Source organism: Penicillium concentricum (assembly GCF_028827145.1).
Source record: "Penicillium concentricum strain IBT 3081 chromosome Unknown utg000001l_segment0_segment0, whole genome shotgun sequence".
Taxonomy (NCBI): domain Eukaryota; kingdom Fungi; phylum Ascomycota; class Eurotiomycetes; order Eurotiales; family Aspergillaceae; genus Penicillium; species Penicillium concentricum.
In genome coordinates this window covers 5,625,622-5,646,784 of record NW_026622754.1, presented here as the reverse complement: position 1 = coordinate 5,646,784, position 21,163 = coordinate 5,625,622, and the positions used below count along the sequence as shown (strand labels likewise).

The 21,163-nt window shown below is 47.1% G+C and overlaps 9 protein-coding genes across 9 annotated transcripts; 2 read left to right on the top strand and 7 right to left on the bottom strand.

Moving 5' to 3' along the window:
* Positions 1–830: 830 nt before the first annotated feature.
* On the top strand, positions 831–1,554 carry N7517_002160 (WW domain protein; the record flags this gene model as incomplete). The annotated part of the gene is made up of 2 exons (XM_056719890.1): positions 831–1,371; positions 1,436–1,554. 2 exons carry the CDS (start codon positions 831–833, stop codon positions 1,552–1,554), a joined length of 660 nt encoding a protein of 219 aa, XP_056584025.1.
* A 203-nt stretch (positions 1,555–1,757) lies between these two features.
* Positions 1,758–2,558, bottom strand: N7517_002159 (class I SAM-dependent methyltransferase; the record flags this gene model as incomplete). The annotated part of the gene is made up of 1 exon (XM_056719889.1): positions 1,758–2,558. The coding sequence occupies one exon, from the start codon at positions 2,556–2,558 to the stop codon at positions 1,758–1,760; it is 801 nt and encodes a 266-aa protein (XP_056584024.1).
* Positions 2,559–3,000: 442 nt separating this feature from the next.
* Positions 3,001–4,408, top strand: N7517_002158 (Zn(II)2Cys6 transcription factor domain-containing protein; the record flags this gene model as incomplete). The annotated part of the gene is made up of 2 exons (XM_056719888.1): positions 3,001–3,792; positions 3,842–4,408. The coding sequence occupies 2 exons, from the start codon at positions 3,001–3,003 to the stop codon at positions 4,406–4,408; spliced, it is 1,359 nt and encodes a 452-aa protein (XP_056584023.1).
* Positions 4,409–4,593: 185 nt separating this feature from the next.
* tpcF (glutathione S-transferase tpcF) lies at positions 4,594–5,298 on the bottom strand (the record flags this gene model as incomplete). Its single annotated transcript, XM_056719887.1, has 1 exon — positions 4,594–5,298. One exon carries the CDS (start codon positions 5,296–5,298, stop codon positions 4,594–4,596), a length of 705 nt encoding a protein of 234 aa, XP_056584022.1.
* A 1,635-nt stretch (positions 5,299–6,933) lies between these two features.
* On the bottom strand, positions 6,934–7,373 carry N7517_002156 (extracellular guanyl-specific ribonuclease RntA; the record flags this gene model as incomplete). The annotated part of the gene is made up of 2 exons (XM_056719886.1): positions 6,934–7,308; positions 7,359–7,373. 2 exons carry the CDS (start codon positions 7,371–7,373, stop codon positions 6,934–6,936), a joined length of 390 nt encoding a protein of 129 aa, XP_056584021.1.
* Positions 7,374–8,310: 937 nt separating this feature from the next.
* On the bottom strand, positions 8,311–10,310 carry N7517_002155 (amino acid permease; the record flags this gene model as incomplete). Its single annotated transcript, XM_056719885.1, has 8 exons — positions 8,311–8,717; positions 8,779–9,150; positions 9,201–9,295; positions 9,353–9,532; positions 9,586–9,743; positions 9,805–9,931; positions 9,979–10,090; positions 10,154–10,310. 8 exons carry the CDS (start codon positions 10,308–10,310, stop codon positions 8,311–8,313), a joined length of 1,608 nt encoding a protein of 535 aa, XP_056584020.1.
* A 5,100-nt stretch (positions 10,311–15,410) lies between these two features.
* On the bottom strand, positions 15,411–16,950 carry N7517_002154 (trehalose-6-phosphate synthase; the record flags this gene model as incomplete). The annotated part of the gene is made up of 4 exons (XM_056719884.1): positions 15,411–15,763; positions 15,808–16,181; positions 16,246–16,615; positions 16,659–16,950. The coding sequence occupies 4 exons, from the start codon at positions 16,948–16,950 to the stop codon at positions 15,411–15,413; spliced, it is 1,389 nt and encodes a 462-aa protein (XP_056584019.1).
* Positions 16,951–17,466: 516 nt separating this feature from the next.
* N7517_002153 (uncharacterized protein) lies at positions 17,467–18,804 on the bottom strand (the record flags this gene model as incomplete). Its single annotated transcript, XM_056719883.1, has 2 exons — positions 17,467–17,650; positions 17,720–18,804. The coding sequence occupies 2 exons, from the start codon at positions 18,802–18,804 to the stop codon at positions 17,467–17,469; spliced, it is 1,269 nt and encodes a 422-aa protein (XP_056584018.1).
* Positions 18,805–19,594: 790 nt separating this feature from the next.
* On the bottom strand, positions 19,595–21,046 carry N7517_002152 (putative nuclear envelope protein Brr6; the record flags this gene model as incomplete). Its single annotated transcript, XM_056719882.1, has 2 exons — positions 19,595–19,918; positions 19,970–21,046. 2 exons carry the CDS (start codon positions 21,044–21,046, stop codon positions 19,595–19,597), a joined length of 1,401 nt encoding a protein of 466 aa, XP_056584017.1.
* Positions 21,047–21,163: the final 117 nt, after the last annotated feature.

Below are 21,163 nucleotides of genomic sequence, written 5' to 3'. Positions count from 1 at the left end.
AGATGGTAGATAGCACTCTTGCTACATGCATTAGCTGCTGATTTGATGAATATCTATGAAACCAATTACGACTTTGACGGAGCACACCACTCCTCGTAAATAAATGTGCCAAGCCCTAATCCCAATATCCACCAGCCACGTGTGTGACAGTCAGTGGCTGTGTTTTCCATAATTCGGTTACCTGAGCCACATCGTGGCTCGGCGGTAGCATGATAGGTCGAATTATCCCGCAGCCCATTGATACCCCCCATAACCCTCCACCTGCACACAATTAGCTATCCCCCTATTTTTTTTATTTGTACGTCGTTACTAATAGAGCCCCTTTTATACCAATTGTTTGGCCAAACCATGGAAACAAGTAGTCAAGCTCCTGGGTGGAGCAAAAAGTCACCCCTGATCTGGCTATAATATAACATCTACTCCGTACTCCGTACTCCGTATGGTATATGGCTTATTGTGATACACTAACATTGAACAGGGGCACTTGGCATGCCGAAATCGAATTGGTCACTTGTCTAACTAGCCCTGCAAGGCGATGGGATTGTCAATCTGACCACCCTACCCCTCCAGGGGCTCGTGGAGCATTTTATATTGCATCTGCCTAATCGGAACGCAAACTTGGGCGCTAACATGTAACTCCTTAGAAGTGGGGGTATAATCTAGTGTTGGACAAATATTGTGTGGAGTTGTCTATTTCGGTTCTTGTCGGAAGGTGATGGTTTACAACGGTGTTCTTTACGCTTCTTTCCCATAAAAGCCCTCTTCCTCCCCCCTCCTTCTCGGTTTCCATTCATTCTCTCTCCCCTTCTTCACCTCTCTACACACTCATCATGTCCTACGCTCCTCCTTACGGCGATCCTTACGCCCGCCCTCCCTCAGACCGTCCACCATACGACCCCTACGGACGCCCACCTGCTGATCCTTATGCGCGTCCCCCTCCCGCAGATGGATATGACCGTCCAGCATACGACCGTGGCCCATACAGTGCACCCCCACCTCAATCTCGTCCCCCTCCAGGCCCCCCGCCTCCTCTGCCTTACGGCTGGTCCCAGGAATGGGAGCCCAGTGCCCGTCGCGCATTCTACGTAGAACACGCCTCTGGTCGGTCCCAGTGGGAGACGCCTTACCAGGACCCCGGCCACTCTGGATACAACGATGGCTCTCGCAGCGTTCCTCCTCCCGAGTCCCAGGGCTACTATGCGCCTCCCCCAGGCGGCCCACCCCAGGGTTATGATGATCGTAGCCCCAGCTACTATCAGGGCGAGCAGCAGCCTGAGAAGAAGAGCAGCAATGCTGGCGGCTACCTCGCAGCTGGTGCTGCCGGTTTGGCCGTTGGTGGTATTGCCGGTGCTTTGATTGCCAATGAGATGAGTATGTGACCTCTTTTGCTTCGATTGAACTGCTTTATTTTTGCATATACTAACTATTCTTTCAGACGAGGATGATGAGAAGTCAGACCTCGAAGAGGCTTACGAGCAGGGCCGTCAAGATGAAGAAGAGGCTCACGACTCAGATCACAGTGATCACAGTGAGCACAGCGATGGTGGTTGGTAATTGTCTTCACCCACTGTTGCTTGAAGGTCTCTCGTCTCTCGGTTGTTCTTCAATATTCCCATTCTTCTTTGTTAGGGTTGATGGTTGCGTTTTGCGAAGGTTTTACATCATTACATTTGCTATTCCTTAACATTGCATCGATATATTTCTTCACTATCATTTTTAAATGCCGAACCAGCTTGAAAGACACCACCCGTTCCATTCTACTTCCAACATAATATCTGCCCATGCAACAAACCAAACCAGGCATCGTCGTCTTCCACAAACTGCCTCCACCCCTTTGCAATAACTTCCAAATCCTCCGGCTCTGCAAAGCCCTCCTCAACAACATTCTTTGCAAACCCAGAAGATCTAGCCCTCTCTTCCATAGATCCACCCCAATATGCCCTCTCCTCATCACTCCCAAAGCACCAAGCCCCCGCACTCCTCTTCACACTCCGACTGTCAAACCCAGCCTCCCGTGCCCAAACATGAATCATTCTCCCAGGATGCGGATTACCACCTTTAGCACGTTGCATGCGCTCCGTAACCTCACGCCACTTAGCGATGCCCGCGGACTCGGGATACCAGGTCAACTCCGCCGACTCACGGCACGCAACAATGCCCCCGTCCTTAGCAACTCGCCGCATTTCCTTTAGCGCATGAACCGGATTGGTAATGTGTTGCAGAACCTGGTGAGCATGCACCATATCGAATGTATTGTCCTCGAATGGCAGCGCGTGAATGTTCCCATCTTGAAAGGTAATGTTCGACACGCCTTCAGCTTGCGCAAGGGCACGCGCGCCTTCTAATGGATCAGGCACGTATTCCACACCTGTAACATGTCCTGATGGGACATGCTTTGCTAGGGAAATCGTGATAGAGCCAGGTCCGCAGCCGACATCCAGGATTTTCAGGTCTGGCTTTAGATGTGGGAGGAGGTATGGCGCGGAGTTGGAGACTGTACGCCAGCTGTGTGTGCGGAGCACTGAGGTTGAGTGGTCTGTTGTGTAGACTTGAGACATAATGAATAAATTGTGATTGAAGTTGTAATTGTTTTCGTTCAAAGTGTGGTTTTGAGTTGGATCGGTGGGGATTTTATAGTTGCGGGGGATCTGGACCTGCTTCGGAATTCCGTAATGATCATCGATGTAGGGCTATTCCAAGGTTCAGGTGGCAACACCTTTTACGGTTAATTCAACGTCGCCAACTTAGGACATCCAATTGTTTTTTCTTAGCTTCTAGGGGCATGTGGAGTTTAATACAGTGAACTCTAAGAGCTTGAACATGAAGCCAAAAAGTACCAGGTACCTGGGACAAAGAGTTAGAGACTTCAAAACTGGCCTTAATGGAACATAGTTTGGTATATACAGTTTGACAGACGGAAAACAATCTATATTTTTCTAGACAAACAACATTTCTATTCAAAAGAAATGTGCAAACTGCGAACGTTACCTACTTCAGGTGATGACTTCATGGCTTGGCATTTGCGGAACTCCGAAAATCTTCACGGAATTCCGAACCCTCCTCATCTACTTCTTCAACATGGAAGAATTTTCAGGTAGATCTGGGCCATCAACCCCCACTTTATCTCGACTCCCCCGCACTTCGCGAAAAAAGTCATGTCGAAATTGTGTAGCAGCCAAAACTGCGTGTGATCTCAGAAAGCCGAAATGTAAGCGATGCAAAGATCGAGGCATAAGTTGTGAATATCCAGCACTCGTCGAATCAACAAGTGGTAATGCAGAGAATCAATACGCCACTGTCGATGCCAGCCCTTTCAGCAATGTTCCTGATGCACCGTCTCTGGATTCCACATGGCCAGGGGGCCTGGTCAAAAACACCGCAGACGTATCTCATACCTCGAATAACTCTACCATCGCCGATAGTGGACCAGTTCATTCCGATTCCACTAATGTACTGAACTTTCAACAAATTGATCTAGTGCCTATGGTAGATGCGGAGGAAATTCGCGATCGCTGGCTACGCCCCTACATCTCAAGCTCGACGGGCCAAGAGCCCAAGCAGTTGAATGCTCACACCATACAGTATCTCATCTGTATGTTGAAATCGTATATAAGGAATCATCTCAACTCAATTGCACCGCCTTTTATTCATGCTCAACAGCAGGCGGGGACTTGCCCGCCTGTCTTGGCTTACTGTTTCACCTTGGTTCGGACGTGGTTGACTCGGATTCCTGGATCTGAACCCTTGATTATAGGGGCGATGCGAGTAGAGATGAAGAAAATTGAAGATCAGGTATGTTGGTATTTTTATAGTTGTCACATGTCAGCCTAATATCAGACAGGGTGTGCTTCAAAGCGACTTTGACAACCTGTGCTCGTTCCAGGCGTATCTCATCTACTCCATGACGATGCATTTATTTCCTAGTACAGAAATTGTCGATGAACCCCAGCCCTTCGATACTCAAACGCAGATAAAAATGCAAGAAATCGCTTTCCGATCCGCCAAGTCAGGTCTCATCTGCAGAGCAGAAGAATCCCAGACCCGGCCGAACTGGGAGTCATGGATAGTCGCGTCGGCCAAGCGTCGTACTATTTTCACCATGTATCTCTTCACCAACATCTACAATACCCAACTCGGGCTGCCGAACTTTGTTGCGGAAGAATTGAGAGGCACTATGGCCCCGGAAAGCAGAATCCTCTGGGAAGCTTCAGACCGCGCCTTTTGGGAAAGAGAATACAATCGGCACTTGTCTCGCTGGGAGGATGGCATGCTCGAGATATCAGAACTGTGGAAGTCTGATGAAACTGGAACAGAGGTCCGACGGGAGAAGATTGAGCGGTGGTTACAATCTGCTGATGGGTTTGGGTTGATGCTTTTTTCTGTTTGTGCGCATATCCATGGATGCTAGACGCAGATTTTTCCGGATCCGATTTGAGAAGCAAATACAGAACAAGGATACTAGATACTAGGAGACAGTCATATAAATGAGGAACTTTGCGCTTTCTTGATTGAATTGCTCTGTGTGATACATCTCATACTCGAACTATATGTACTCGGAAGTGATAGCCGATAGCCCATCACCTTTAATGCCCTTTAATGCCCCTTGGCCATCTGCTCAGCCCAAGAATCCAGAACAGCCTTGATTGGCTTCTTGGATGTCATGCGCTCGAACCAATCCTTCTCATTCGGGAACTCATCAAAATCGAAGCCATCTTCAACGAATGCCGTGCGTGCAGTCTTCTGCCAAGAGATGAACGCTACATCAGCGTACGACATCTTGTTGCCGACCAGCCAGGGACCATCCCCAACATCCTTGTTGGCCTCCTTCTGTTTGGCCAGCCACAAGTCAAGCACGCCCGTGACGCGTTTCCCTTCGTTGATGTACCGTTCCACTGCACTAGGAATCTTCTCCGAATGCATATTTTTGAACCAAAAGGCTTGTCCGTAGTACGGACCCTGGCCAGAGACCTGGAGATAGAGGAACGAGCGTGCAAGCTCGGCTTCTGCGCTGCCAGGTGTAAAGCTGAGCTTGCGGGGCTCCTTGGTGTCGTAACGCTCTATGAGGTACTCGACGATGGCACCACTCTCCCAAAGAGTCAGGTTGGTGTTTGGGTCATGGATCGAAGGGAGGCGCCCGTTTGGATTGATCGCTGTATACTCGGGCTCCTTGACTTTTGAGAAGGGGACTGAAACGGACTCGAATGGTAGTTCGAGTAGTGTGAGGATGAGTCCGACTTTGAGGGGATTGGGGCCAAGAATGCCACCGTAGAGCTGAATGGGTTTGATTGTAGATGACATTGTTGGAGTTTAGCTATGATGGAAGCTGGAATAGTAATTGTTATATCATGTTCGCAGCGATGGGTATCGGCTTTTATAAGTCCGATACCATCTCTGCAAGGGACGGACTCGAGGCATACTACTATGGTACATAGCTTGAAAGACATGACCCCGCTAACTTTATATAGTTAGCGTTGACCGATCTAGCCCATATATGGTTAGCTCCAAGGTTATGTCTTTGATCTTCGGACTCTGTAATTCCGATTATCAATCACTGTATACATACCGTGAACACGCTGTCAGATTTGTAACATTTCGTCCTTTGAGTTGGTCCGTTCTTTGTCCGAATGTCCCTGAGACCAATAATAATCAAGCACGGGCCTCACAATTATTAATCTTCGGGCTTTGGCTTCGGGTGAATTTTTAGCGCTTCGGGGTTTTGGTTATTCCACTAGACGTTACCAGTGGACCTTCCCGACGGGAGATCCCGAGATCCCTGGTTAGGTCTAAAAGTTTGAAGTCAAAAGTTGATCTTTCATTGTATCATCCTTACCTATTGACCGTCTTTTTCACCGGAGTTGCAATCTGCATATGCTTAAGCGATCTCACTGGCTAGTCCCAAAAATGTCATACCCAAGTTAGGGAAGCATCTTGTGAAATCATTCTTGAGCGAGAATACAAAGTACTATGATGAACTTGATTTTGTAGGCTACGACCATATCCCCATTCCCGGTGGCCTTTTCTCCAGACCACTCAGGAGATGTTTCATTCTTAATTATGGAGGTTATTTGACAGCCCATTACGGATGAAACATCTGGGCTATGTGAGATGACCGTTGTTTGCAATCAGAATATGTCATATGCGACCTATAAGAACACGCATCCAAAAAGTAAAATGCGATCCCATCGGAAGCGAAGATCACATTTAGGGTACTTTGGGTATGTCTCCGATGTCTCCTTCTACCAGTTGAAATGTATAGTCGTTGTCGCAGTGAACGGGGGGCGAAGAGAGGGAAGTTACTATCCAAACCGGTAACGGTTTTCCTATTCGCGGTTTCCGTAATTGTCTTTATGTTTCCTTCGTGGTCAAGGGGGTACACACCGCCGAGACTATGACCCCGCACTTGTGTCAGGGTCCTATACAGTACGTACAGTACCTTCCACACTGTTCGTAGTTTTCTCCTTGTCCATGTTCACCACACTCACTCTCCACTACACCTAGCTGTATAGCACCGGATGCTGATCTTCTATTGTCTGATCGAACGTTAGCTTTCAATCAAATCTACAAGTCTTGTCGACTCTTGCGAAGAGCTAATGTGCACTCGCTGGGTCGACAACAAACGCATCCAAAACAGGAATTTTGATGTTTACGCAAGGTATACCTTCCCCCGTTTGTTCACATATTTTCCTACCACACTTGGGTATCAAACCCCGACAACGACAAGTTCCCACATTCTCGCAAATGTGCGGGTGTCGATTGTTGTTTGCCTCTAGATACCAAAAGCAATGGAGACCGATACAGTATGTTGACAGTTTTATTCGTCTGTCTTCGTTCTAAGGATGTCTCCTACATTCAACTACCTACATAGATTTCGAATACACAAGTCAATATATATGTTCTCAAGTGCAAATATCAGATCAATTTCAATTTCATCGTCTAGGTACATGCCACAAAGTTGTTACCACTAGCACCAGTGTGAGTAATAACACCAGCTAGCTTGTTGCTACCGTTGAAGACAACACGGTCCGCACCAGGAGAGCTACCAGTATAAACCTTGCCACTGCTGAGAATGGGGAATTCGTAGTAAGTTCCGGAAACGGGGAAGTCGAAATCCTCGTAGTTGTGGTATTCGTGGGGGTAGTCGTTGACATCGTCATTCGCGGCTTGGAGCTTGTAGCCCGCTGCCTGGGCGGCGCTGATGGCACTGCTGGTATAGCAGACTGTACCGCAAGTCGCAGCACACGCGCGAGCTTCTACCTCTACCGGGGCGGCGAGGGCACTGGATATGAAGATGGTGGCCAGGGCCAGGAGCTATGAGTTGTGTTAGTGGTTGATGATGTTGACTTGGAAGAACGTATTACCTTGGTGTACTGCATTGTGGCGGTATAGTTGCCTGGAAGTTTTCAGTCTTTGGTTATTTCTTGACTTGGAGACCTCAATATTTCTGGGAAATATGATCGTTTAAATATACCTTGCCGGAGGTCTCCGAAGAGAATATACTCGGTATCAACGCGATGTTACATTCTGTGCATCCAGCCGTCTTGGTCTTTCATTGGCAATGGTATGCTGCAAGATCAAATGATCAATTAACGACCACCATACCCGAATGAGGGACATTCACCGAGCGGCAGCCCTGAAGTATAGTAGTCAAAGCGAGGTACAAGACAGTCCCGATTGGTTGATTGGGGACGTGAAGAATCGAGTGGTGCTACGACTCCGGATTCCTGGAGATGCGCCCTATCCGAGAAGGTGATCGACGGGGGCCTTTCTGGAAGGGGCGTTTTTAGGCTGCGCCTGCGTTGAGCAGGGTCTCTCTCTATCGGACCAATCAAATAGTCAATCGTCGGGCACGATGTCGATGGTCCATTACTCAGCGGGAGATGTCCACGGGTGGGGTTAGACATCTTTATGTCGGCATTTGAAATCCGAATGAGTAAACAGTCACTCCTGAAGATGTTGCGTTCATCTAACTGTTATCCAAACCCAACATCTTTGCTTGTCAAGATAAGAGATTTTCCTCGATTGTGCTTCGCATATATTAGTTTCCCCTCATCCCCGCGCTCCGACGGTCTCCGTGCTGATCTCTTGAAGTATCATATCTGACCCGCTGCGTGATGATTAGATCGCATGTTTTGTTTCTTAGTTGTCTGTTGTCACTCGCACAATGCCATATTCGGGAGTTTCTCTTTAGACGCTAAATTAAGTTCAATAGTGTCACATGCTAGTCTGGGTACTTGAGACGGCTGCATATAACCGAAAGGTAGGTTCATATTGTATATGAATGGGTATGATATAAGACGAAGGGTGACTGATCTACCCTATAACAACGGAATAAATGCGAGACCACCACTTGGGGGCCTTCTTGGGTGACTCGGGCTCTTCGGACTCGACATGCTCCCTTCGCCCGGTCCAGATGTCCATATCCTCCAGTCGGACGACACGGGTTTTATTCCAGAACTTGTACACAATCACAAACAACACGAACACAGGGATCAGGATATAGTTGATCACAAAATCAGTCGAGCTAAAGGGGTTGAGGAAGCAAGTGTATCCCTGGAAGAAAATGAGGAACACATTTGCTGCCAGTGAGAGGTAGGTGCCATATGGGTAGAAGAGAGCTTGGAATGGGAGCTTTGACGGATCTTGGCCTTGCGCGACCAGGGCTTGTCGGAATCGAATATGCGCAACTCCGATTACCGACCAAACAATAAAGGTGGCAACTGTAGTTCGTTAGCATGAAACAACGGTGTTTTCGAGAAGAGTCTGGGAAGAGAAACATACCACCTGAAAGAGTGATCAATGCCGAGTAAACCCTCCCAGCACTAGAGGACTGCTCCAAAAATACAATGCATGCGAAGACGTTGGTTAATACCAAGCCCACCCATGGGACTCCGAGACGATTTGTCCGGCCAATAAATCTTGGGGCTTTTCCACTGCGAGACAGGAAAAGCAATGTTCTAGATGCCACATAAAGCGAGCTATTTCCTGCGGAAATAACACTGATCACGATGAGGGCATTAATGAGGTGGGCGGCTGGGAGGATCCCAGCATCCTCTAATGAGATCGTCAAGGGAGAGCTGGCTGTCTTGGACGACGTGCCCAACAATCTCTTGTCATTATATGGGATGAGTATTCCAATGAAGAAGATGGTGCCTGGATATAATTTAGTAAAGCTTCGGTCTTCTGTTTTAATGTGAACTTACCAACGTAGAAAATCAAGATTCGCCAAAAGACCTGCTTGATAGCCTTGGGCACTGCTTTTGCGGGATTCGCCGATTCTCCGGCGGTAATACCAACCCTAATTTGACTGTCAGCTTTCGCCAATCCCAGCCACTTTCAATATTGGGGAACATACATCTCAGTTCCGGCATACAATGTTCCTGCAACAACAAAGGTTTTTGCAACACCATTGATTGAATCTGCAAACGCCCCGGGGGCATGCCAATATTCAAATCCAATAGCACGCGGTCCAATGCCACCTGCGCTGATGCAAATTGCGAGAATGAAAAAGACGATTAACGCCAACACTTTGATACTGTAGTTGATTAGCCAACTTGATGCCTCAAATCCAAGCATATAAAGACCTACAGAGATAGCCAAAATTCCATCTCGCCATAGGCCAGAATTCCCAGATTTGAAAGGGTAAGGAACATCACCCAGAAAATTAAGATCCAGCCCCATTGAGGAACAACATCTGTCCAGTACCCAATGACTAGGGATATCGCATTGTATTCATTTGCGAGAACCTAGAGTGTCGAATTAGCAAGGGATCCTTCATAATACTGGAATACTCAATGTATGTCGTACAGTCACCCATAAGTACCAATACGCCCATCCCAGCGCAAACGCCAGAGAGTCGTCAATAAAGCGCTCGGCATACTCGGTAAATGATCCAGTCACAGGGAGCAGCGTAGCCATCTCACCCAGCGATTGCCTATTACCGTTAGAATCATTCTTCAAACTAGAGAATGCACTCCTTACATGACGAAGAAGACGATGATGCCGACCAGTGAGAAACTAATCAAAGCTCCTGCGGGTCCACCCTCGTGCAGGGCATTGCCGGAGCTCACCAACAGACCAGGACCGATAATGCCTGGAGATAGGGAGTACTTTGGTCAGCATCAACCATATAAACACAATGCGACCGCAGACTTACCTCCAATAGCAATCATCTGCAGATGTCGAGACTTGAGCTGGCGTTTTAATGGGGCAGACAAAGGATCTCTTGCAATCTCTTCATCCGATCGGATGCTTTTTGCGCCATCCTGAACGGGTCCCCTGTATGTCACGGTGAAATCCGTTTTGTCCGTCATATCGAGAAATACTTCAGACGAAATGTCTCAAATCAGTTTAAGAGAAGTTATTTTTTTTTTCCCACAGAAACGTGGACAATGTCGCTTGGAGCCAAAGATAAGGAATTTGGGCCCTCATTTGCTGCGGATGTCGTGATAAGCCCTGGGTGAGGCGTCATGGATCCATGGATAATCCTGTGGGGCTCAAAGGTCCTTAGTTTTTATTTCTACGAACTTGACTATATTGTGCTCCGTACACTATATTTATATACTATTATACTATTCATATAGTAACTTTGAGCTTAGAACAGAAATGGCATTTCATCAGATTTTATTTGGTGTACACAGTCTCGCAGGCTATTATCATCTTGGCCCTTCTGGGAACTCGAGAAAGGGGAATTTAACAATACTCAAGATTTGAAACAATGACAGAAATAATTACTGAAATATTTCCTAGGACTAGCCTTGAGATTGAATTATGGAGGTTCATCATACGCGTCTATTCATCGTTGGCAGCAAATCAATGTGGAAGAATAGGATATATCAGTCACACAAGACCGAACTTTCAAACCAACTATAAGTATTCAGTAGGAGAATTCAAAGGCAAAAAAACATCACAGCAATGGTAATGGCAACTCAAATAGTGGCTCAGACCCCCCAAGTTTTCTTCACTGAAGTTCAAAGTAACAAGTTTTTCATCATCGCCACTAAGAAAGTTGCCTCCTAAAGCAAAATAGGAGACATGTTGACAACATAAAAAAGATCGAAATTCCAGCAAAGACCGGTAAGCGCAAGACACAAAGGCAAAATGCTCAAGAAGTACCTCAGACAAGAGAAGCTTGGTCATCAAAGGTTTTCAGAAGCTCTCTTTTTGCATCATTGGCACCACGCAAATTACCTTTGGGGGTCTCACATATCCTGGGAAAGCTAGCAACACGCGGAAAGCTCAAGTACAAAAGTCAGCAAAGACTAGTAAGCGCAAGAGAAAAGGGCAAAGCGCTCAAAAGGCGCCTCAGACTCGTCCTGGATTGTCATCAAAGATGTTCAGCAGAGCTCTCGTTTCATCATTGGCACCGCGCAAATTGCTGTTAGGGGTCTGAGATATCCTGGCAAAAATTCTCCATATGAGGAAAGTTTAACTATACAAGTCAGCGATAGAAGCATTGAGCAGAGTAGCAACACTGGCATGTGAAATGGGAAGGTAAAGTGCTTAAATGATGCCTCAGACAAGTGTAGCTTGGTCGTCAAAGATGTTCAGTCAGCTCTCTTTTTCCATCATTGGCACCCGGCAAATCACCAATAGGGTAGGGGTCGACAAGGTGAGAAGGCAAACATCAGGAACTAGCGAAGGTCATCAGTATTCAGAGAAATCCATGCGAAGAATAATCCACAAAGGCAGGATTGTTCGATGGGGCATCAAATATGCCCAGTGACTTCCTATGTTTTTATCATTGGCATCAGGAAAATCACCAATAGATAATAACAAGACAGGGAAAAAGTTGACAAATTGGAAAATCATGGCAACAAGGTAATGACAACTTACTTGATCAAGATGCAAATAGAGCACCGAAGGGCCCATGGGATTGACAGAATCAGATCCAAAGACTGCGCATAGGAACCTCGAACGCGAATAAATCAAATAGAGGCTTTGAATGTAGGCTCAGATATGGATTGGCCTTGTTTGGAACTGTCCTTTTTCCGACCACGCGAGCACGAGCTGAGGTTCAGGTATAAACGTTTGTATCATTGCCAAATCGAAAGCCCAGTGGAGGAGCGGGACGCCGAATGTGAGGAGCCGGGCTAGAAAGATGTAATGATATTAGCAAAATGTAGTCCAGCAATATGACATGGGGTTCGGATAGAGAAGTTTCTAAATGGATGCTCAGACATAGGGCTTGTTTTCTTCAGACCTCGAGCTTTTTTTTTTTTGCCACAGGAACAGAGAAAAGAACAGATACTACACCAGCCGAGGTCAAGAGGTGTAACCCTTTTCATCATCGCCGAATCGACAGTCACAAGCAAAGGAAGTAGACTTACTTGCAATTTCACTAGCAAATGCCAGTTTAGAGATGAGCAGGCATACCGAGTAGCAAGATGAGAAGTGACAATGGCGACGGTGGGAGGAGCGGAGCTGGCAAGATGCAATTATATTAGCAAAATATGAGCCGACAAAATAAAATGGGGGTGTTCAAATTGCAAATTTGCAGCCAAATGTAGGCTCAGAGGATGTGGTTTCTTCAGACTTCGGGCTTTTTTGTTTGCTTTGCGGAAAGCTGAAAAGAACTCTTGGGAGCCAAAGTCAAGGGGTATAGCCTTTCTCATCATCGCCAAGTGGGGAGGAATAAATCGCGGAAGTAGACTTACAATTCCACCGGTAAGCGTCATTTTAAGAAATGAGCATATAACCGAGCAGGAAAGTGATAGCGGCTCTGCGAAGAAAATAAAGATGACGAATGTGGGCTCAGATAGGAGGCACCTAGGCGGACGAGGAGGGAGCTGAGCTAAAACGATATAATAATATTAGCAGAGTGTAATGCAGCAATGTGAAATCAGGTTCAAATAGAGACGTTTCCATCAAATAGAGGCTCGGATAGGGTTTCTTTTCTTCAAGACTCTTTTTTTCACCACAATGGGCGGATACTACACAAGGTTCAGACATAACCCTTTTCATCATCGCCGACTTGAGAGCCACAGAATGCAGAAATGGACTTACAATACCATCAGAAAGTGTCATTTTCAGAAATGAGCAGGTATATCGAGCAAGAAAATGACAACGGCGTCTCTGCCAAGACGGCAAAGGGGGTGAAACGGTCGATCAAAAGACCAGCGAGAACAGGTATTGGCCGTCATCATTGGTATATTGATGGCCCAGAAGGGCAGAGTGGAGACTATAGAATGGCGTTTAATTAGCAGAGGAGTCTTCAAAAAGAAGCGAAGAGTAAATCAAGCAGTAATCCCAATGTTCAAACGGTGGGTCAGAAACAGTGTGCTTCATCAGGCCTCAGAGCACAGAAAACAGATTTGTAGATCATCATTGCATCGCCCAAAGCACATGAAACCAATGAGCCTAATAAGAACTCATGGTAAGTATAAGGCTGGGGGAAACGTGTATTTTACCTCGAAATGGTAGATAGGATCGAGCCAAGACATGAGAAAAGGCAGTGGCCGTTATCACGGTCATGACGAAGCCTGGAAATGGAGAAGGAGACTAAAGAAGGGGGATCTCATTAGCAGATGAATCTTTGAAATTGAGCCAATGAAGATTTTGTAAAAAGGCTCAATAGGTTTCAAACGGTGGCTCAGAAAGAGTTTTTTTCGTCAGGCCGCGGAGCATTGACAATATCATCATTGCACCACCGAAAAAGCATGAAACCCATGAGCTCAAGAAGTCATGGCTAGGAGGATGAGACTGGGGCGACGGAACATACTTTTCACCACGCAAAGTGTATATGGGGCGGACCATTGGCCATCATCACTGTCATATTGATAGTTCATATTGCACAATGAGACTAGAGAGACCATTTGATTAGCAAATGAAGCTACAACAACGAGAGAAGAGTATATCAAGCAGACATGTCAATGTTCAGACTGTGGCTCAGACAAAGTGTTTTCATCAGGTATCAGGTCACAGAAAAGAGTTTTTTATATCATCATTGCACCACAGAAAGAACATGAAACCCATGTGATTGGGAAGAAGTCATGGTAAAGGGATGAGGTTGGGGAGGGGACATACACTTTACCTCGCAGATGGCGGATTGGGCCGAGCCAAAGTAAGCACACCTGCAGGCCCTATTCAAGCGAGACATCAGTGAAAAAGGAAACTGTCATGGCAACTCAGGCAAAGGGGGCTGATGAATGTGTCATTGTACTTCATCATCATTGAATCAGGAGGGAGTGGACATGAAGGATGAAAGCAGGAAAGCGAGGAGACTGCGCAACGAAGGGGATGGGGAAGGGAAAAGAAAACAAACTTTTTAAGAGGAACCAAAGGAATCAAGATTGGAAGTCCAAATAAAAAATAAAAATAAAACTCTGTGACGAGTAAGCAATGTAGGCCAACGACTAAGCGAAGTACACGACTAAGCGAAGTACGTCCAGTCGCCTAGGCAGCGACCATTGAGGTACCAAACAAGACGTGACATCAGTATAAACGACCTGGGATTCAAGGGACATGAACGAACCAAAGCTGCAATGGGGTAAACGATAAATCATCAACGTGCAGAGTAGACGAGATCAAGTCGAAGGATGCAAAAAAGAGTAGATGTATGAGGTTTCTGGAGCTAAATGCAACCAGAGGGGATGTGTAGGAGAAAAGGAAAACAGAGCAGACAAATCGATCTTTGAGAATAATTTATATACTCGTACTCAATGCTGATTGGCGGTGTTTACATTCAAGTCAGACGCTGATTGGTCCGATTATCTGGGGTAATGGATGTACTTCCTACTGATACATGGTCATAGCTGTGATGAGACGTGCCTCGTGCTGAACACTTCAATAGAGCTATTAGCACCATATTTGGTGAATCGTGTCATTGGGCTACATTTTTCATCTAAACGAAGTATCACGCGTGAGATCGACGTGGTGCGCGAGATAAAGATGGCTACATATCGCTTGGGGATCAGGTTTGCGATCGAGGTACATTGGAACTTTGGATCTATACAAACCGCTTTGGCTTTACCGCCTCGATATTGCGGGCAATTGATTCAACGTAAATATAATCTCAGTAAATTAAGTACCTAGACGTTGCCAACAACAAAACGACTCAAAAAGGCGACAGAGGCAAAATGACAACCGGCGAATCAGCGAATTTTCTCGACGACTAAGCGAGGAAATACGGACAGTGCAAGCTAAGAAGCGAACCTTCAACCAAGTCGCTAGCACTCAGTACCTGTGCTGGAGATAAGACGGCAATTCATTTCCTATGGTAATGGCAGGCACCTTGCTATTGACAGGCAAGAATGATTTGCAGGGATTGAATATCGCTATACATCGTGCTCAGCAATCTTCAACGATCAACATGAGCTCCCGGGTCGTCTACAGCGGCGGGATAATCTTTCGATGAAGGTTTCGCCCCATTTTGCACTGCCAATGTCAGCAACTGACAATACGAAAGTAGGAAATCATTCGAACCTTGTGTTGGTATTTACAAAGCCTCGGAGATACTCGTACTTGGCCTTTCGTTCGGCCGGGTCCAGATTCAGCGCATTGAAGATCGACTCGGACATTTCAGTCTTGTTTGCAGGATGGAACGGGATACTACCATTCGTCATAAAGGAAGCCGCGCCGGCAAATTCGGAGAGAACGAGGACACCATGGCGCTCTTCCTGGCAGGCCACATACTCAAAAGCCACGAGATTCATTCCATCTCGGGTCGATGTGAGAAGGCAAACATCGGCTACCGAGTACAACGCGGTCAATTCGTTGAATGGAACCGAGCGATGCATATACAGCAGCGGAGTGCCCTCGGGGGTGGCTGGCCAGTTAGTATACTCCCAATGTTTTGAGACGAAAGCTTACCATGTTTCCCGTTGATCTTCCCGGCAATAGTACATAGTTCCGTTTCGAGATCCTGATATTCCTTCACGTCCTCGCGGCTTGGGACGGCGACTTGAATGAGAACAACCTTGTTTTGAAGCCCTGGGTGGTCATCGAGAAAAGCGTCGAAGCCCTTGAGTTTCTGCGTGAGGCCTTTGATGTGGTCCAGTCGATCGACACCAACAATTACCTTGACGCCTTTGTAGCGTTCTTTCAAGCTTCGGATACGCTCTTGGACATCAGGCTTCTGCAATGTGTCGGTGAACTTCTGGGGGTCGATGCCGACAATGAACTTGTCTATGCAGACGAGCCTATTTTTATACTGGATTTGGTTGGGAATTTCGGTGCGTGCGTTACTGTGGTAGTGTTGGTTGATACTTCTTAATCTTGTGGGGAGGGCAAATTAGGGCTAATGCTCACAGGAGACTGGCACAGGTGTCGATGAAATTCTGCTTATACTCGTCGGTGTGGAACCCAATCAAATCACTGGACAGCATGCCCTCAATGAGATGCTTTCGCACAGGGAGATTCCTCCAAAAGTCTCCTGCTGGAAAGGGCGTGTGGAGCGAGAAGCCGATGGCGCAGGATTTGCCTTGCTGTTTGAGTCGGTCACGGAGAAGCTCGGGCAGAAGCATCAGATGATAATCATGGACCCAGATCAACGTTCCACCCTCGGCCGTTTCGGCAATTGCATCTGCGAATAACTCGTTTACCCGCCTATATGCTTGCCATGGAGTCTCGTCGAAAACTACACCAGACTGATAATGAAGAATGGGCCAGAGGATACGGTCTGGTGGTCAGCGCGGATCGTGATATTAGGGCACGGAGCTTACTCGAGAACCCGTTATAGTGCTCATGGGCCAGGGAGCTATCGAGGAATATAGGAATGGCATTATGCTCTTCCAAGCTTTTTTGCACATCCTCTCGTTCCTTTGGGTCTTTAACTTCGATTCCTGGCCAGCCAAACCATTGAAACTTGGTGGACTTGGTCAACCCAGAGAGGGAAGTGACGAGGCCACCGCTCGAAAGGGATGATTCAAAGCCACCCTTAACCCGTTTCACAGACAATGGAAGGCGATTTGAGACTATGATGAGGTTTCGTTTATCGTCAGTGATTGAGCCCATCCTGTTACAACAACTGGAACTTTATGTATCTTCAACAACAAAGAACGGACAATGAGTCATAAACTGTATTCAGACAAAAGAATACTCAGCTTTCGCGTTCAAGGAAGAAGATACCAAAGAGCAAATCGGCAGTTATACATAGCCGCAGAAATGGCAAATGGCAAATTGCAAATTTACGTCAGTATGAAATGAAACGCATCCCTCTCCTTTCTATTATCCAAGTGCCTAGATCTAAGCAAGATTGGCCTCAATGGCACTTTATCTCCATATTTCATTCGTCTAGAATCATGGGGATAATACGTAAGATGGTTGGTTGACAAGTTTTCTGGGTTCTATACTGGCAGAGTTGGAGTATAAAATGAAAACCAGTCATCTAGCCCTATTTTCTACAGAAAGGGCCAATACCATAACTATTCTCCATGTTTGATCTTTAATTAATTTTATTGTTCTATCCACATATTATTTTTCTCCTATATACTCCAGGGCTCTTTGTTACTAGATTTCGTCATGCGCATGTCAGAGCTCAGCACTCGCCTCAACCTTTTCCAGCAATTTGCCTCTTTTGTTTTGTAGCAATTTTACAGCAATGAAGCAGCTCAATCCAGCTGCATATGAACATCCAGCAAACGCAATCAGTCCCCAATACTGTCCATCGCAAACATTTATGATCTCTCCAGCAATCGGGACGCCAGTCAATGCTCTAATGAAAATATATATTAGCCACATGTTCTTATATAATGAAACACAATCCAAACAGAGAAAGACTTACCCAAAGCTAACAATGGTATACACAGTGGTATAATATCTCCCATAGTTCTCGACAGGACACAACTCTCCCACGCAGACTGGTACAAGACTGATATTGCTCCCGCTAGCGAATCCAAATACAATAGAGAATATCACCGTAGCAGCCAGATTGCCGTCTGCGGGCATCCAAATACCCAGGACGGAAATCAAACAAAGAATGTTTGTCAGGATCAATGTGTTGAACCGACCGATGCGATCAGCCACGATACCCGGCAGCCAACGACCGGGAAAAGAACCCGCGTTCAAAAAGACGACCATCAAATACGATAGGTTGGTGGAGATCCCATTCGCAATTGCATACGAGGCAATGTACTCGAGTGGAATGAAGAAGCCCCATTCAATGAAGAAAACCCCCAGTGTCGTCAGGGCGAGAACTGGGTCTTTAAGAATAGTGAGATCGGGAAGGAAAGCCTTGAGCGATGGAGCCGATCGGACCCCGGGAGGGAAGTTCGCTCGAACTAGAAGGCAGCCGGGGATCAAAAGGATCAGCGTGATCAGACCGACGACCCGACTAGCCCAGGCAAATCCAATCTGTGGCGCGAGGTACAGCAATACCAAAGGGAAGATCACGCCGCCGATACTACCACCAGCCAATGCGAGACCAGTTGCTGCGCCTCGGCGTTTGACGAAGAAATGTCCAATGCTTGCGACGGGTACAATGAATATGAAGGATGTACCCACTCCTCCTAGGATACCAATCACAACAAGGAAATGCCAGTACTCCTCACAAAAGCCCATGAGGATGAAAGTCAATACGAGCAGACCTGAGCCGATCCACATGAGCAGCTTCGGCCCTTTGATATCGAAAATCGGCCCGATCTGGATCCCGCAGAAGAATACAAGGAAGTTGTATATTCCGAAGATCCAGCCAATTTGTCCTTCGCTGATGTTTGAGAGTTGGTGTGTTGAGATCCAGGCTTGGTAGATGCCGATGCTGTTCATCAAGCCGAGTCCGCCCATTATAGCGCTGAAGCCGCCTGCCACGACGAGGTTGCCAATGAGGCCTCCCTCTGGACAGTCGACTGGGTCGGGTGATTCGTGGTGCATTATTTTTATGCTACACAATAGGGAATAGGTACAAGATGGAAAAGGAAGTTTGTTGTTGTTAGAACTATCTATATGAAAGCTACTACTGTATGGATATGTAGCTCCTTTTAACTACTTCATAGTGGATAGAGTAGTTAATTTTCATCTGCAAATTTTCGTCAGCTCGGCCAATATCAAAACATTAGATGCATGCATGCCGTTTGATGTGCAGTTGAGCTAGAGATAAATTCGCCGAGGGCATGAAAATCGGAATCGGGTTCGGGATTGGGCCGGAATGATTAATGGAATCAGCGAATGAACATCGCACCTGGAATTACATGCAGGACTCCAAGAACTCCACCTTATACTTCGAGCTGGCTGTGTGGCAAAGAATGGCCGATGGCCGAGCAGCTCGGCCACCGGCGGACGTTGGCCGACTCGGCATCGACAAACCCGGATCAAATCAACGTGGATTTCGACATATATAATACTTTACTGTTAAGGTCATATACTTCGAGAAACAGAAAGAAGAAATGAAATTTTTATAAAATAGGAGATCTATGCCAGCCTTGGTAAAAACCAGTATGTACCTAGTACCAGAGGTAGAGACAGCAGGGAAGCCAATATAGCCCCCAGATTTAAATCAACTCGAGACAAATACAAGAAAAAGAAAACACCATGATGATGGTATGAAACAAAACACCAGTACCAGACTAATTCAAAATCCCATCCCCGATGGGTATGCTGCGAACCCATCCGTTGTAAAACATGTACGCCGACCAGACCCAGGCCCAAAAATGAAAACAGTGGTTTAGGCAAACCTGCGCTTAGTTGGGCTGGGTGTGCGGAGGTGCTGCTCGCGCTCACGAGAGCGCTCGGTAACAAAGTCCATCGCCCGTGTGTTCTCGAGCATCAGGGGCTGGTCTTGTTTCTCATTGTAGGCGACGCCTTGGTTTTGCCGAGGGTCTTGCTGCCCATAGTACCCAAAGGAGGGGTTGTGCTGCAGCTGGGGGTGCATGGATTGGGACTGGGGTGGGTGCTGCGCGTAGTGCTGTTGTTGGAGACGGTGTCTGAATGAGCGGAATGACCAGTTGCTAACAATGGTGACGGTGGATATGGTTGCGAGGAAGAACAGCTAGTATGCAAGTCAGTAAAGATCTAAAACCGAGTGCGCGGGGAAACTCACGATTGCCTTCCAGCTGATGGGATCAATGAAGCTGTTGATGATAATGGCCATTGTATGCGCGGAGACCTTGGCGCGGCCAACCTTCGCCGGGTCACGATTCATGCACCGTTCCCAGTTCTCGCATATAGTTTCCAGGGCCGGCGCGCGACTCGACCGGCCGCAGTCGTTGTCGATGTAGTTTTTCGTGCAGACCGCCATGTCGGCCAAGATAGTATCGGACATTTCCTGTGCAGCCTGTTCGAACTCGCCACGGATGGCAGAGACAAATGCGAATACGACATAGACGGCCAGAGAGAACAGCGACAGGTTGACCACCAGTTGGGCCCACCATGATAGGATGGCGGGGACATTCGGGTGTGCCTCCAGCATGCTGAAGAACTCAGACCAAGTTGACACTCGAGAACCACCCTGTTCAGACTTCTGGCCCTTCCCTTGTTTTGTGGCTTTCATCGACTTCTCTTCCCTGCTGGGCCTGTCTTCGTCGGTCTCATCGTCGGTGTCGACTCGTATTTGTCGGCCGAGTTCCTTGTCTCTCCGGCGTTTCTTTTGTATGCGGTGCAAAGCTGCGTTGGAGTGATGGGTCAGCCGAGGGATTTCGCCTCGCCCTGGGCTCTGTGGATTCCGGCCATGAAAGTTGAATAATGACGCAGTTCCCTTTCCCGACTTGTATTGCTGCTCAGGTGTATCCTCGTTATCTGCGTAGTCTGGAGACGACATATTTTCGGCGCCTGATGAGAAATCCACGTCGAATTTTCGTGGCGTCTGGAAAGCAGGTTGGCCAAATTTGGCCTTTGGCGATAGTGGTGCGGGTTGTTGTCGGGGCTGTGAGAAGAGGAAGGGTTGAGAGTTTGGTTCGCGTAGGGAGGGTAGCGCTTGCTTCTGGGGGGATTCGAATGCGCTGTATGTTCCTATGCGAGTGTCAGAGAGCTTGACATTGCAGTTGTCCTCGTTCAGACTCGAATACGAACGTTTCTTCTCATGCTGCACTCCAAGCTGGTAGAATGGCGAGGTCACATCACCGGGGGCTCGAGTTTGCCATTCAAAGTCCATTGGACTCTCTCCCGTTCGCTTGTCCATCTTTAGGTCGATCAAAATATAGATCTGCAGCGGGTAGATGGTGAGGGTTAAGGTGGGAAGTTTTTTGTTTGGGGTAAACATCCAGACTCCCGTAGCAACCTTGGCATCGGCTCTCTT